The following is a 16,257-nucleotide window of genomic DNA, read 5'->3' on the forward strand; positions in this document are numbered from 1 at the left end:
ATGTACGAGAGTGCCAGTTCATCTCCCCACACACAGAGAAGTAGGCCTTCCATGTATGAGGAAAAAACCTACGTGAGGTAGACCTCCGTGCAGGCAGCACGGTAGAGACCACCGAGCCCAATAGGCCTTGGTCCTTAAGCCCCTGGCTCTCAACAGCCACGCCGCTAAGGCCGGTGGCTGTGAAACAGGGTGGAAGATTGGACCCTGTAACAGAAAATCAATTCCCAGGGGAAGACGCTAGGGGGCGTCTGCCAGCAGACGCACCTGGTCCGCGTACCAGAAGCGACGCGGCCAATCTGGGGCAATCAGGACCGATAGAATCCCTACAGCTTCTACTCTGCGCAGCAGGCGAGGAAGAAGCTTCCGAGGAGGGAAGGGTGTAAAGTAGGCGACAGCGACCCCAAGGAGCCACCAACGCGCCTGACGCGTCCGCCCACGGTCCTTAAACCTGGCCACGAACCGTGGCACCTACCGATATAGAGACGGGACGCTAGAAGGTCCACGTCCGGAGTGCCCCACTTTCGGCACAGACCCCGAAACACCTGCGGGTGGAGAGACCACTCTCCTTGGCCCAGTGCAGTGCGACTTAGGTAGTCGGCTAGCCAATTCCGTATTCCCGGAATGTACCCGGCCGATAGAGCCGGAACGGACCCTTCGGCCCACCGAAAGGATGCGCGCGACCCCCGTCGCTGCAACAGAACTCCGTGTGCCTCCCTGATGATCAACCTACGCCACGGACGTGGTGTTATCGGACAGGATCCTGACCGGTCGGCCCTGTAGATCCAGGGACCACCTGGTAAGGCAAAGCTTGATTGCTCGGAGCTCCAGAACGTTGATCAGTAGGCAGGACTCCACCTGAGTCCAGTGCCCCTGGGCTGACTGGGTGCCCCAAGCGCCCCTCCCCAACCGGAGAGGCTGGCATCCGTCGTGACCACTGTCCAGTGGCCTGCAGAAAAATTACTTTCCGGCCCGAAGCACCGGAAATGCCAGCCACCATACCAGGGGAGACATGATCAGATGACTCAACTGAATCTGGTAATCCAGAGATGACGGAAGCTAGTCCCATCGTGACAGCAGTTCCCTCCGTAGTACCCTGGCGTGGAATTGGGCATACGGAACCGCCTCGAAAGAGGCTACCAACTGACCCAGAACCTTCCTGCAGAATCGCAGAGATGACCGCTTCTGGGTCGGCAACTACTGCACAGCAAATATCAGAGTCTGAAGTTTTTCCGCTAGGAGAAAAACACTCCCGCCCCGGAGGAATCCAGGACCAGTCTCAGGTATCCCTGAGACGGAATCAACCCTGATTTCAGGACAATCCAGAAACCAGCCGAACACTCGGAGAGCCTGACACGTGATAGACACGGCTCCACCAATGCAGAGCTCGAAGAAGCTCGTAGGAGAATGTCGTCCAGACATCCCATGATAACAAACCCCCGCTGTCACAGCCGGGCGAGTATCGGTACGAGCACCTTGGCGAAAACCCGCCGAATGGGAAGGACACCATTGAAAATGGTCCCCCCCGACCGCAAAGCACAGAATCTCTGGTGGTTTGAGGATATGCAGGTACACGTTCATGACATCCAAGGATGCCAGAAAAACCTGACAAAACAAAACGAGGGACTTGAGGCCCAGGATCGACCGGGCCCCATCCTCCATGGGGACACAAACAGAATGGAGTAAAACCCTGAGACCGTTCCAACGAGGGAACTGGCACAATCACTCCCCTGACCAGAAGATCCTGGACAGCCCCTGACGGAGTCAACCGGCGAACCGGAGGAGGCCAGAAGCCGGAGGGAAAAAACCTGTTTGGCAGACAAGAGAGAAACTCAATCTTGTACCCCAAGGAAAACACTTCGCAATGCGAAGCCAGTCTCCCACCCGAGACACGGGCGGGAGCAGACCTTCAGGCGGAAGCAGGTATGTCCGCAGACTTGTTAGGCATGCGGTATCCGGTGCGCTGCTACCCCGCAGCGGGGATTCAAGCACCATGTAGACCTACCCCCCACCGCACAGGGCGAGCGAAAAAACGCTCGGAGGTAGGCAAGGAGGGTCCTTGCACAGGGCGAGGTCCCTAGCCCTTCCCAAACCGTGGGAACAGCATGCGCTTACCACCTGTGGCATCCTCAATGATGCCAGTCAGGGAAGACCCAAAAGGACCGTTCACCCTTAACGGTGATCACCAAGGCCACCTTAGAGGTCCTTCTTCCAGCTCCTGCAGCAGGAGCTTCGCCCTTTTAGTCGGGGCCTGCCAGGGCCCCGGCCAGAGCCGGCCTCACCGCCGAACCCACCACCGTGAATAGGGAGCGGGCCACGGCCTCCACTCTCCTATCAGCGGGATCCTGAAATGCAGGAGCCCCTTCCACAGGCAATGTGGTGGCCTTGCGCAGTCTGGACACAGGGGGGTCCACTGGCGGAGGAGAGACCTACTTTTTTTTTTTTTTTTTTTTTTAAAACCCCCCTCAAGGGGGTAACGGGTTGCAAAGTTTTTTTGACAAACTTTTTGCGGTGCATCCCATTCCTTGTATAACATATAGTCCAAATAAGGAACACAAGGAAACACTTCAGCGATGCGTGGTAGTGTGCTGGTACTGACACGGAGGTGTCTCCGCCACATCCTCAATTTTTAGAGCCTCACGCACCGCAGAAACAAGAGCTCCAACAAATTCTTGCCAGCAACTGACTGCAGCAGAGTCATCCTCACTATCCATAAGGGTTAAAACCCGCAGCCTCTGACATAACAGAACCAGAAAAAAACAGCGATTCTGTGTCATCCCCAGAAGCAGGCTTCAGGGAGGGGGCGCTTTTTTACCCCCCATCCGGGCACTAGCTGCTTCAAACCTGGCAAGAAACCCAGGACAGCCAACATAACAGATGTGGCAGGGGGAGGGGCGGTAAGGGTTAACTCAGGCATAGCTTGAGTTCCATAGTGTCAGCGCTGAGTCACCCACCCTGCAAGGCAGGACAAAAAAACCCCACTGGTCACCTCCTTGCTGCTATTGCAGAGCATGGGGGGCCCCCGGTATTCACCACCCCACCCAGCTGCAGAGGGAGCTGAAAAACCTCAGGTGTGCTCTGATGTGCTGACTGTGATGTGTATTCACCTCATGGAAGATTCACAGCACTAAAACTGTAACAGCACTAAAACTGACCAGAGGCTGTGCCGAGTCATCTCAGGGAAGAATCACATCGTTACCAAGGAGATTTCCAAGATGGCCACCATCTGAGGTAAAAATTACCTCATAGAACACAGCAGCACTGACTGCTTTGTTACCTCAGAAAAGAATCACATCGTTACCAAGGAGATTTCCAAGACGGCCGCTGTCTGAGGTAAAAATTACCTCATAGAACACAGCAGCACTGACTGCTTTGTCTGTTACCTCAGAAAAGAATCACAGCGTTACCAAGGAGATTTCAAGACGGCCGCTGTCTGAGGTAAAAATTACCTCATAGAACACAGCAGCACTGACTGCTTTGTCTGTTACCTCAGAAAAGAATCACAGCGTTACCAAGGAGATTTCCAAGACGGCCGCTGTCTGAGGTAAAAATTACCTCATAGAACACAGCAGCCCTGACTGCTTTGTCTGTTACCTCAGAAAAGAATCACAGCGTTACCAAGGAGATTTCCAAGACGGCCGCTGTCTGAGGTAAAAATTACCTCATAGAACACAGCAGCACTGACTGCTTTGTCTGTTACCTCAGAAAAGAATCACAGCGTTACCAAGGAGATTTCCAAGACGGCCGCTGTCTGAGGTAAAAATTACCTCATAGAACACAGCAGCACACAGCAGCACCCCCCAGAGTAACAACACAGTCCCCCTAACAACACACGGGCCCCGGTGGTAACAAAGAAAACCCAGGAGGCCCCCCTTCACAGCCACTACCCAGTCAGGGGAAGGAGGGAGAGGAAGGGGAGAGAGGAAAGCAGGGCGGACCCTCAGTCGACCTCCCCAGGGAAACCACCAGCCAGACCACTTACCTGAGTAAGGGGCCACTACTTACCTGTCCTGCGACTACCCGGCTGGAGGTATCCCAGACAGAACCAACATCCGCGAACGGCATGGCTGTCGGCCAGACACACTGTGACAAAGCCATAGAGACCGGTCATATGTGTGCCCTAGAACCAAAGTTCCCCGGCCGCCCCTGGAGCAATGGGGCCTGTCGTGGACGTCCCAAAGCTGAGCTGAGGGCCGGCACACGCTCGAAGGCCGAACATGGGGGGACTACAAGAGTCGAGGACCCAGCCTGTCACCCAGTCGGCTGTTGATAGAAGAATCGCAGGATTCAAAAATGCAGGAACAAAATAATAAAAAAAAAAAAACGAGAAAAATCGCCAGAAAAAAACTCCAGAGTCCAGGAACTCCAGAGATAGCCTTGACCTCCTGTCGTTAGGCAGAAAACAAACTGAGGCTGCTAAAGCAGGGTGTGGGTTATGCCTGGGGGAGCCACGCCCCCTGGGAGGAGCAGCATGAAGGAAAGTTTTTAACACCTTAAGTGCTGTAGAATTCTGCCTAAATCTCCTGGTAGGAAGAAGCATAACCCTAAGGTCAATGAAGGCTGTGTCCGTCTATGAACGAAAGAGAAATATTTGTTACTTTTTGCTATAATAAATATCCCATTTAAAAATAAAATAAAAATTCTCCTCAGTTTCGGGCGATACGAATTCTTCGATCTATTTTTGGTAAAAAAAAAAAAATCGCAATAAGCGTTTATTGATCGGTTTGCACAAAATGTATAGCGTTTACAAAATAGGAGATAGTTTTATGGCATTTTTATTAATATATTTTTATTTATTTTTTTACTAGTAATGGTGGCGGTCAGCGATTTTAATCGTGACTGCAATATTGCGGCGGACACATCGGACACACTTGACACTATTTTGGGAACATTGTCATTTATACAGCGATCAGAGCTATACAAATGCCGTGATTGTTGTGTAAATGACACTGGCAGGGAAGGGGTTAACCACTAGGGGGCACTGAAGGGGTTAAGTGTGTCCTAGGTATGTGTTCTAACTGTGGGGGGGATGGGCTGTGTGTGACGTCAGTGATCACCGCTTCCGATGACAGGAAGCAGTGATCAGTGTCCTGTCACTAGACAGAATGGAGAAATGCTTTGCATCTCCCCATTCTTCCTCTGAGTGACGATCGCGGGACTCCCGGCGGACAGCGAATCCGCGGGACCCTCGGTCGGACTCACAGAGCTCGCGGCAGCTGTACGTGCCCACAATGCGTATCTATACATCCATCTGCTGACATTTATCGTCACGCGATGGTCGGCAAGCGCTTAAAGAACACTCAGCGGAGTTTTCCCACAATCACCACTGGGGGGCGCCATGCAGAGAAAATGCCACCAATAGGAGAAAGGAATGGAAAGTGATCAGCCAATAGTCAATGATTTCCATCAGGTTACATTGTTTATTTCTCTGCATACAATAGAAAACGGAACAAAACGCAGGAAATGTGTAGACAGGTTCTCTTCATTACATGCAGTCCTTACAATGTATACAGTGAGGACCCCGGAATCAGGATGACCCGTCCAAAAGGTGGAATCGTCTCCGCCCTTGACTCCTCCCACATACTTGTCTCCACCCCTCACTCCTCCCACAGACTCGTCTCCACCCCTCACCCCTCCCACACTCGTCTCCACCCCTCCACAGTATCCTCTCCGCCCCTCACCTCTCCCACAGACTTGTCTCTGCCCCTCACTCCTCCCACAGTATCCTCTCCACCCCTCCCACAGTATCCTCTCCACCCCTCACCCCTCCCACAGTATCCTCTCCACCCCTCACTCCTCCCACAGACTCGTCTCCACCCCTCACTCCTCCCACAGACTCGTCTCCGCCCCTCACTCCTCCCACAGACTCGTCTCCACCCCTCACTCCTCCCACAGTATCCTCTCTGCCCCTCCCACAGACCCGTCTCCACCCCTCACACAGTATCCCCCCCCCCCCCCACAGACTCGTCTCCACTCCTCCCACAGTATCCTCCCCTCCCACAGACTCGTCTCCACCCTTCACTTCTCCCACAGGATCCTCTCCGCCCCTCACCCCTCCCACAGACTCGTCTCCACCCCTCACCCCTCCCACAGACTCGTCTCCACCCCTCACTCCTCCCACAGACTCGTCTCCACCCCTCACCCCTCCCACACTCGTCTCCACCCCTCCACAGTATCCTCTCCGCCCCTCACCTCTCCCACAGACTTGTCTCTGCCCCTCACTCCTCCCACAGTATCCTCTCCACCCCTCCCACAGTATCCTCTCCACCCCTCACCCCTCCCACAGTATCCTCTCCACCCCTCACTCCTCCCACAGACTCGTCTCCACCCCTCACTCCTCCCACAGACTCGTCTCCGCCCCTCACTCCTCCCACAGACTCGTCTCCACCCCTCACTCCTCCCACAGTATCCTCTCTGCCCCTCCCACAGACTCGTCTCCACCCCTCACACAGTATCCCCCCCCCCCACAGACTCGTCTCCACTCCTCCCACAGTATCCTCCCCTCCCACAGACTCGTCTCCACCCTTCACTTCTCCCACAGGATCCTCTCCGCCCCTCACCCCTCCCACAGACTCGTCTCCACCCCTCACCCCTCCCACAGACTCGTCTCCACCCCTCACTCCTCCCACAGACTCGTCTCCACCCCTCACCCCTCCCACAGACTCGTCTCCACCCCTCACTCCTCCCACAGACTCGTCTCCACCCCTCACTTCTCCCACAGTATCCTCTCTGCCCCTCCCACAGACTCGTCTCCACCCCTCACACAGTATCCTCCCCCCCCCACAGACTCGTCTCCACTCCTCCCACAGTATCCTCTCCCCCCCCCCCCCCCCCCTCCCACAGACTCTCCTCCACCCCTCACTTCTCCCACAGGATCCTCTCCGCCCCTCACCCCTCCCACAGACTCGTCTCCACCCCTCACTTCTCCCACAGGATCCTCTCCGCCCCTCACCCCTCCCACAGACTCGTCTCCACCCCTCACCCCTCCCACAGACTCGTCTCCACCCCTCACTCCTCCCACAGACTCGTCTCCACCCCTCACCCCTCCCACAGTATCCTCTCCGTCCCTTACCCCTCCCACATTTTCGTCTGTCTCGACCCCTCACACCTCCCACAGTATCCTCCCGTCCCTCACCCCTCCCACAGACTCGTCTCCACCCCTCACTCCTCCCACAGTATCCTCCCTGCCCCTTACCCCTCCCACAGACTCGTCTCCACCCCTCACTCCTCCCACAGTATCCTCCCTGCCCCTTACCCCTCCCACAGACTCGTCTCCGCCCCTCACTCCTCCCACGGACTCATATCCGTATCGATAGCCACACAGTTGTACGCGGCGTAACGCAGCTTCTCCTCGCAGATCTTGGCGCTGAAAGACACAAAATACAAGTCACATGACATGAAGACACAACACCCCTTTCTGTCACTCAGTTCCTGACCCCATTTGTTTATAACAAAAATTGCCGCTCTTTTCTGCGAATCTTCGTGTGCGAAGGAGTGGAAAATCGAAGGTTATTAAGATATAATCTCTGCAGAGATTAAATGAATAGAGCAAATCAGGAAAATACCACATCATGGCCACTAGAGGGAGCCGATGATCATAGGAATGAGAGACTTTTTTTTACTTGGAATGTCGGCTCCATCTAGTGGCCAACATTATAAGAACACGTTTGCTTCGGTCTCTCGGCCTTTTCTGACACTTTTTTTCTAAAAATCAGTATTTCTAGAAAATTACTCGGAACCCCCAAACATTATATATTTTAGCAGAGGCCCTAAAGAATAAAATGGCAATCGCGATTTTTTTTATCACGTGGTATTTTCGCAGTGGTTTTTAAAACCCTTTTTTAGAAAAAAAAAACACTATATAACCCAATTTTTTTGGTAAAATATAAAAGATGATGTTCCGCCGAGTACAGAGACACCCAACAAGTCACACGTAAAAATGTTTAAAGCGTCGCCGATGGAGAGTATTAAGTATCGTAGTTTTTCGCCATAATTAAAACTCTCCATAGGCGACGCTTTACTTTTTTTTTCCACAGGTTACCAGATTTACTTTCTTTTTCACCGTCTCATTGATTATTTATTTTATCACTTTTATTCCTATTCCAATGAATGTAAACATCCCTTGTGACAGAAATAAGGATGACAGGTCCTCTTTATGGGAAGATCTGTAAGACCCCAAATCTCTCATCGACCTTGAAAAGCAAAAGATTAAAAAATAAATCGATCTTTTGCTTAAAAAGAAAACTAACAAAAAAAAAAAAAAATGTATTTTGGCTCTAGACAGGAAGTGACATCATGGCATCGCTCCGGTCCTCCTAGATCAGGGGTATGCAATTAGCGGACCTCCAGCTGTTGCAGAACTACAATTGCCATGAGGCATAGCAAGACTGACAGCCACAAGCATGACACCCAGAGGCAGAGGCATGATGGGACTTGTAGTTTTGCAACAGCTGGAGGTCCGCTAATTGCATATCCCTGTCCTAGATCATAGAGGTGATGAGAGACAATCTGGTCATTCTTCCCCTCTATGGTCTGTTGGATCGTTTCATTGGCTCGCCGGTGGGCAGAAAACGGATGTTGTGTATCGACCATTAGAATGAACGGTAACCAAACGCAAGTTGCGCATTTTTCTGCAATTTTAGCAAATTCCAAATCGCTCAGATGAGACCCTCCCAGCCCAGGAGCCGAGCGCCGTCATCACCCGGGGAAGATCTTTGGATCCCCACTGCGCATGCACAAGAGGCGCTGCACTTTCAGACCGGTCCTGCAGCCTCCATGTGTCCCTAGAGGTGGGGGGCGGGGAGGGGCAAACGTCCACAATGGATGGATAGTTTGGGGCGGATTACGTCTCTCGGGAGCGCGGGGATCGGGGGGACTCACCTGGGGTAGTTGGGAAGGTACAAGGTGCTGGAACACGTGGAAGACTCGGGGAGCGAATCTGTGGATCTGTGAAATAAAAGAAACAAAGTTTTCATCACGTGGGAAATAGGGGGCGGGGCTAGCGGGAGAAAATGGCCGTTTATCAGAAAGAAGGAGACGGGAAATGTTGAAATATTTTTTTGGGGGGCTTTCATAGACTTTCAATGGAGAGAAGGAAACTTCCGGTGACCTTTCTTCTGTATTCTGTGCAATATCTGCCTTCAACCCGCCCATCCCCCCTCATTATCCGGCGATGGAGGATCAATAATGAGAAATAAGGGGGGAGGGGGAGGTTCTCAGCAATCCGATCACACGGAATATCTGGAGGTACGTCGTCTGCGACATTCAACTGGACGTGTTCTGTAACAAAATTTCCACCCACAGAGGGACCGCCACACCCCAAATTGTACAGGTCAGGATTCAAGACTCAGTCAGTATCTTGAATCTCTGAATATAAATGTTGGGGCTCTTCCTCATTACAATCGTAGAAGTGGCTGCGAGAAGCTTTGAAGCGTCTTCAGTTGAATGCGACCAATTACAACTCACTTCTCCTTAATCCCACCCAAATCAGGGCGGAGCCTCTGTAGAGGGTCCTCATGATTGGTAGTTTGATCCATACCAGGCAGACCTCTCAGCTTCGATCGTCCATAGACAGAGATCAGACGCAGGTCACCAGGGCGGAGCCATTATCAGCTCTATCCTGCAGCAACCAATCAGATCCTCAGCTCTCCTTTTCCCATAATGCACCAGGTGGCAGCACAACCCTCTCAATCCATCACTCCGCCCCTCAGACATGTTGGTGAATTGGGGTCAGAGGTCACACTAATATTTCCAGGGGATCCCCGACTCACCCCGACTTATCTGGATATATGTAGATGGGAGCCGGAAGACGACTCCGCCCAGTCACAAACCTCAGGAAGCGGCTGCGATCCTCTGCGGGAGAAAGTTTCATTAGTGAGGGACAAAAATATTCAAAATAAAGATCCCAATCTAATGTACCCGCTACAGCCAAACGTCTGAGGACACGCCCTATTCCAGCCTGGGGGCACGCCCTATTCCAGCCTGATGACACGCCCTATTCCAGTCCGAGGGCACACCCTACTCCAGTCCGAGGACACGCCCTACTCCAGTCCGAGGACACGCCCTACGCCAGCCTGGGGACACGCCCAATGCCAGTCTGGGGACACGCCCTACTCCAGTCTGAGGACACGCCCTATTCCAGTCTGGGGACACGCCCTTCTCCAGCCCGAGGACACGCCCTATTCCAGCTTGAGGGCACGCCCAATTCCAGGCTGAGGACACGCCCAACCCCAGTCTGAGGACACGCCCTATTCCAGTCTGAGGACACGCCCCATTCCAGTCTGGGGGCACGCCCTATTCCAGCCTGGGGGCACGCCCTATTCCAGTCCGAGGACACGCCCTACTCCAGTCCGAGGACACGCCCTACTCCAGTCCGAGGACACGCCCTATTCCAGTCTGAGGACACGCCCCATTCCAGTCTGGGGGCACGCCCTATTCCAGCCTGGGGGCACGCCCTATTCCAGTCCGAGGACACGCCCTACTCCAGTCCGAGGACACGCCCTACTCCAGTCCGAGGACACGCCCTATTCCAGTCTGAGGACACGCCCCATTCCAGTCTGGGGGCACGCCCTATTCCAGCCTGGGGGCACGCCTAATTCCAGTCTGAGGACACGCCCAATTCCAGTCTGAGGACACGCCCAATTCCAGTCTGAGGACACGCCCTACTCCAGTCCGAGGACACGCCCATTTCCAGTCAGAGGACACGCCCCATTCCAGTCCGAGGACACACCCAATTCCAGTCCGAGGACACACCCAATTCCAGTCCGAGGACACGCCCTACTCCAGTCCGAGGACACGCCCTACTCCAGTCCGAGGACACGCCCTACTCCAGTCCGAGGACACGCCCTACTCCAGTCCGAGGACACGCCCTGCTCCAGTCTGAGGACACGCCCTACTCCAGTCCGAGGACACACCCTACTCCAGTCCGGGGACGCGCCCAATCCCAGTCCGGGGACACGCCCAATTCCAGTCCGGGGACACGCCTAATTCCAGTCTAAGGACACGCCCAATTCCAGTCTGAGGACACGCCCAATTCCAGTCTGAGGACACGCCCAATTCCAGTCTGAGGACACGCCATATTCCAGCCGGAGGACACGCCCTACTCCAGCCGGAGGACACGCCCTACTCCAGTCCGAGGACACGCCCTACTCCAGTCTGAGGACACACCCTATTCCAGTCGGAGGACACGCCCTATTCCAGTCGGAGGACATGCCCTATTCCAGTTGGAGGACACGCCCAATTTCAGTCAGAGGACACGCCCAATTCCAGTCTGAGGACACGCCCTATTCCAGTCTGAGGACACGCCCTATTCCAGTCTGAGGACACACCCTATTCCAGTCTGAGGACACACCCTATTCCAGTCTGAGGACACACCCTATTCCAGTCTGAGGACACACCCTATTCCAGTCTGAGGACACACCCTATTCCAGTCTGAGGACACGCCCTATTCCAGTCTGAGGACACACCCTATTCCAGTCTGAGGACACACCCTATTCCAGTCTGAGGACACACCCTATTCCAGTCTGAGGACACGCCCTATCCCAGTCTGAGGACACACCCTATTCCAGTCTGAGGACACGCCCTATTCCAGTCTGAGGACACGCCCTATCCCAGTCTGAGGACACACCCTATTCCAGTCTGAGGACACGCCCTATCCCAGTCTGAGGACACACCCTATTCCAGTCTGAGGACACGCCCTATTCCAGTCTGAGGACACGCCCTACTCCAGTCTGAGGACATGCCCTACTCCAGTCTGAGGACACACCCTATTCCAGTCTGAGGACACGCCCTATTCCAGTCTGAGGACACGCCCTACTCCAGTCTGAGGACACGCCCTATTCCAGTCTGAGGACACGCCCTATTCCAAGATCTTGGAGGGTGTCTGGTGGAAATGGCGCCCATTTGTGAGCTCAGCTACTATTGTTGGATGAGAAGATCTGGTTCTAAACCAGACCAATCCATTGTAAAGGTGATCAGTAGGGATGAGGTCAGGACTCTGTGCAGGACACTCGAGTTCCTCCACCCCAGACTGGTCACACCGTGTCGTTATGTTGCTGGCTTTGTACACGGGGGGGGCGCGGGGGGCACAGTCATTGTGGAACAGAAAAGGGGGGTCTTCACCAAACGGTTACCACAAGGTTAGAGGAGTCTACGATGTCATTTGTGACCCGGGTTCCTCTTCGGGGGTTTGCTGGAGTTTTGGCCGATTGACCTCCGACCTGATGGCACTTCCATGGTTCGGGTTCAGAGCCTCTGGTATGATCCCAATAATGTAGGGACATTCTCGGGCCCCCCAAACAATGGAGACCCCATCAGGTAGGAGGTCCCAGGGAACCCCTCACTACCCTTCCCTGGAAATATCTGGGCTCCATTCTTTGGAAGGGGGGTGTACCGACTTCTGGAAAGATAATGATCATCATTTTCACTCTACAGACCTGATAAAGATCCGCTTACCATTTGTGAAGCTGTTCAGAGCCTCCCAGAAATATTGAACTCGGATGTCTGTGGCCCCCAAATCCTCAAACCTGGCTGAAGAGACAGAAGAGACACAATGGGGTGAGAAGTGATGAGCAGGGGGCCAGGCTCCTCGGGGGCGGGGGTTCCTTGGGGGGCGGGGCTCCACGGGGGACGGGGCTCCTCGGGGGACGGGGCTCCTCGGGGGACGGGGTTCCTTGGGGGACGGGGCTCCTTGGGCGGGGCTCCACAGGGGGCGGGGTTCCTTGGGGACAGGGTTCCTCGGGGGGCTGGGGTTCCTCGGGGGGCAGGGTTTCTCACGTGGTTGGATGAAGATGTCACATGATTACAGGATCCCCTCCCCCCGCATACTTACTCAGTTTTTTCAGGGCCTCCACAGAGATCTCGGGGTCCCCGCAGACCCTTTTCTCCAGCTCCTGCCAGGTAAGGAGGTCCAACACAGCCTGAGGAACCACCTTCAGCAGTCCGGCCTGAATGGCTTCTACCTGAGAAAGGGAAGAAAAATGTCAGACGGGAGGCGAGACATGGGGGGGGGGGGCGAGACATGGGGGGGAGGCGAGACATGGGGGGGGGCGAGACATGGGGGGGGGGGGCGAGACATGGGGGGGGGCGAGACATGGGGGGGGGGGCGAGATGAAGGGGGGGGGCGAGACATGGGGGGGGGGAGACATGGGGGACGGGACACAGGGGGGGCAAGACATGGGGAGGTGAGACGCGGGGGGGCGAGACATGGGGGGGGGGGCGAGACAAAGGGGGACGAGACACAGGGGGGGCAAAACATGGGGAGGTGAGACGCGGGGGGGCGAGACATGGGGGGGGGGGGGCGAGACAAAGGGGGACGAGACACAGGGGGGGCAAAACATGGGGAGGTGACACGGGGGGGGCGAGACACGCGGGGGGGGGAGGACGCTGTCAGAGTGACTTCAGGAGACAATGCTGCCGCCACATACAGGCTATAGAAAGAGGGCGTGGTCACCCTTATACAGGAAGTCCCGCCTCTTGGGTGTATTTATAAATATTTCATTCTTTGTGAATGGAGAAACAATCCGATATTATTGGGCCGTCGAATGTTATTCATTCATACAGAACAGAGCCAATCAGGGAAATATCACAATGTATTTCCTACAATCGTCATCTCCATCTAGTGGACATAATGTGGCATTTTCCTGATTCACTCCATTCTTTATGAATGAATAACATTCAACCTGGAGAGAAAACAGCCTAATAACGTTCGTTGTTTTCCCCTCCGCACAGAAGGAGCGGACATGAAGTGTCGCAGAATAAATCGCCCTTCCCCCCGGAGTCCATAAAAAGAGACAAGAGTAGAGATATCACAAGATACAATGTTTCCCCATAAAGGATTGGATACACCTTGGCTCCGCCCACCTGCTCTTTACTCTCCTCCAGCCGCGCCTTCTGCACCATCTTGATGAACTCCAGCCGGTCCTCGTAATGTACGGATATGTTCCCGCCCCCGAGGACCAGCTCCACCATTCGCTGATCGCTCAGGACCGTCGTGTACGTCAGCTCCGCCCCAAACTTAAACTCAAACGTCTCTTTATCCATCAGCTCCATCATCTCCAGGAGTTTAACCTAAAAAAAGAGCGCCCCCCCGGAGGGAGACCACACCCCCTGGTTATACTTCCGACCAATCAAATCACACACAAGAGACGAGTCATGTGACTAAATAATCGTCAGGCCAGAAAGCTGCTTTAACCACTTCAGCTCCAGAAGAGTTTACCCCCCTTCATGGCCATTCATTGCTATTCAGCACTGCGCTGCTTTACTGGTAATTGCGCGGTCGTGCGACGCTGAACACAAATCACATCATCACTTCCCTGAAGAGCTGCGACTCGAGGGAGTTTAGGGAGACTTCAATATTAGGGCCGCGATTTCCATGGTGAATTTCATCCGTTGCGATCGCTCAAATTCGCAAGTCATTTAAATAACCATTTTCCACGAGCGCCGTTCACATCGACACGTTGCAGATCTAAGCTGCGGAAAAAATCTGTGTGCGATGCGAATTCAGCGAATATTTGCAGGAGAATCACAAGAACACAAAGAATTCGCAATGAAAATTGGCGCTGCAGCGTGTGAACCGCCCCTTACATTGCTTCAAGACGCGTCAACGTTGTGTCAGAGTCGCTGCAAAGTCGCGTGACTTTCCCGTTGTACTTTTTTTCCACTTTGCTGTTACCGTGACAATCACAAAAGTTCATTCATAACAGCTGTGATTACTATTGTGTGCTGTGATTGGCCCACCGCTATCACATGGTACAGGGTGCTGTGATTGGCCTGCAGCTATCACATGGTACAGGGTGCTGTGGTTGGCCCACAGCTATCACATGGTACAGGGTGCTGTGATTGGCCCGCAGCTATCACATGGTACAGGGTGCTGTGGTTGGCACACAGCTATCACATGGTACAGGGTGCTGTGGTTGGCACACAGCTATCACATGGTACAGGGTGCTGTGGTTGGCACACAGCTATCACATGGTACAGGGTGCTGTGGTTGGCACAGGTACCATGTGATAGTTGTGGGCCAATCACAATACCAAGTGCAGCCGTTATGAATGAAGAGTTTACACTGTGATCTTGTGATTGCATAGAAATCCCGCGATACCCGAAATCGGCCGAGTCCATTGTGGGCGTGTCCATCAGCTGGTGATCCAACCTGACCCAGTAATTGGACCGTGGGTGGGCGGGAACTGGTTAACTTCATAATAACTAGGAGACTAACGATCTTTTTTTATTTGATACATTGTTTTAATACATTTCCTGCTCATGTTTGTAATATTAACAAAATGTTTTAACCGCTTAAGGACCGGCGCACGGCGATTTACGTCGTCAGAACGGCACAGTTGGGCACAAGGGCGTCCAGGTACGTCCCCTTTAGGAACCCAGCCCCACCGAGGAGGGTTCTGTTCCGGCAGTCCCTCTGAGGAATGGGGTCCTTGTGGCTTCGGCTGTATGGACCGCAGATTACTCTTTTCCCTGCCAGGAGCCCAACGCCCCGGGGGGTCAGGGTTGGGCCCTTTTCGGAGGGCCACTTGGCGATGCCCCCGTCACAGTTTTTTGTGTATCACTCTTTATGTGTGTGCACATTTTTTCCTCCACCGGGTGAGGTTTTTGGGTTGTGTTATGCACGCCACGGGCTTTTCAATAGAGCAGGCCGCGCACTTGCGACCCAGTCCGAAGCTCCATGACAGCGCCCGCGGGACCCGATCACCGCCGGTGTCCTGTGATCGGTCACAGGAGCTGAAGAACGGGGAGTGTAAACAAACATTCCCTGTTCTTCTCTGTGGCTTGTCAGTGATCGTCTGTCATACGGAACGACGATCAGTGATGTCACACGTCCAGCCCCGCCCCCCTACAGTAAGAATCACACACAGGGAACACTTTACCCCTACAGCTCCCCCTATTGGTTAACCCCTTCACTGCCAGTGTAATTTTCAAATTTTTTTTTTCAAATATGTCGCTCTATTTTTGTTTATAGCGCAGAAAATAAAAATCGCAGAGGTGATGAAATACCACCAAAAGAAATCTCTATTTGCGGGGAAAAAAGGACAAAGATTTCATTTTGCTACAGCGTTGTATGACCGCGCAATTTTCAATTAAAATGTGACAGCGCTGAAAACTAAAAAATGGCCTGGGCAGGAAGGGGGTGAAAGTGCCCCGTAGGCAAGAGGTTAAAGTTTCACAGTGGCACCAACATTTTAATGACAAAATGGTTTTTAATCTTTTTTTAACTTTGCAATAAAATCATTCCTGGTGATCCTGCCATGA

The 16,257-nt window shown here is 53.6% G+C and overlaps 1 protein-coding gene across 3 annotated transcripts in view; it reads right to left on the reverse strand.

The window, feature by feature from the left end:
• Positions 1-7,229: 7,229 nt before the first annotated feature.
• Positions 7,230-16,257, reverse strand: part of HECTD3 (HECT domain E3 ubiquitin protein ligase 3) — an 82,056-nt gene continuing 73,028 nt past the window's right edge. For all 3 annotated transcript variants that reach the window (XM_040334369.1, XM_040334368.1, XM_040334370.1), the window contains exons 17-22: positions 13,858-14,064; positions 12,827-12,956; positions 12,451-12,525; positions 9,768-9,849; positions 8,878-8,943; positions 7,230-7,363 (exon numbers count right to left, since the gene is read on the reverse strand). In XM_040334369.1, the coding sequence (XP_040190303.1) occupies positions 7,279-7,363; positions 8,878-8,943; positions 9,768-9,849; positions 12,451-12,525; positions 12,827-12,956; positions 13,858-14,064 (645 nt within the window). In that variant the 3' untranslated portion in view covers positions 7,230-7,278. The remainder of the gene's footprint in view (positions 7,364-8,877; positions 8,944-9,767; positions 9,850-12,450; positions 12,526-12,826; positions 12,957-13,857; positions 14,065-16,257) is intronic.

This window comes from Rana temporaria (assembly GCF_905171775.1).
Source record: "Rana temporaria chromosome 7 unlocalized genomic scaffold, aRanTem1.1 chr7c, whole genome shotgun sequence".
Taxonomy (NCBI): Eukaryota; Metazoa; Chordata; class Amphibia; order Anura; family Ranidae; genus Rana; species Rana temporaria.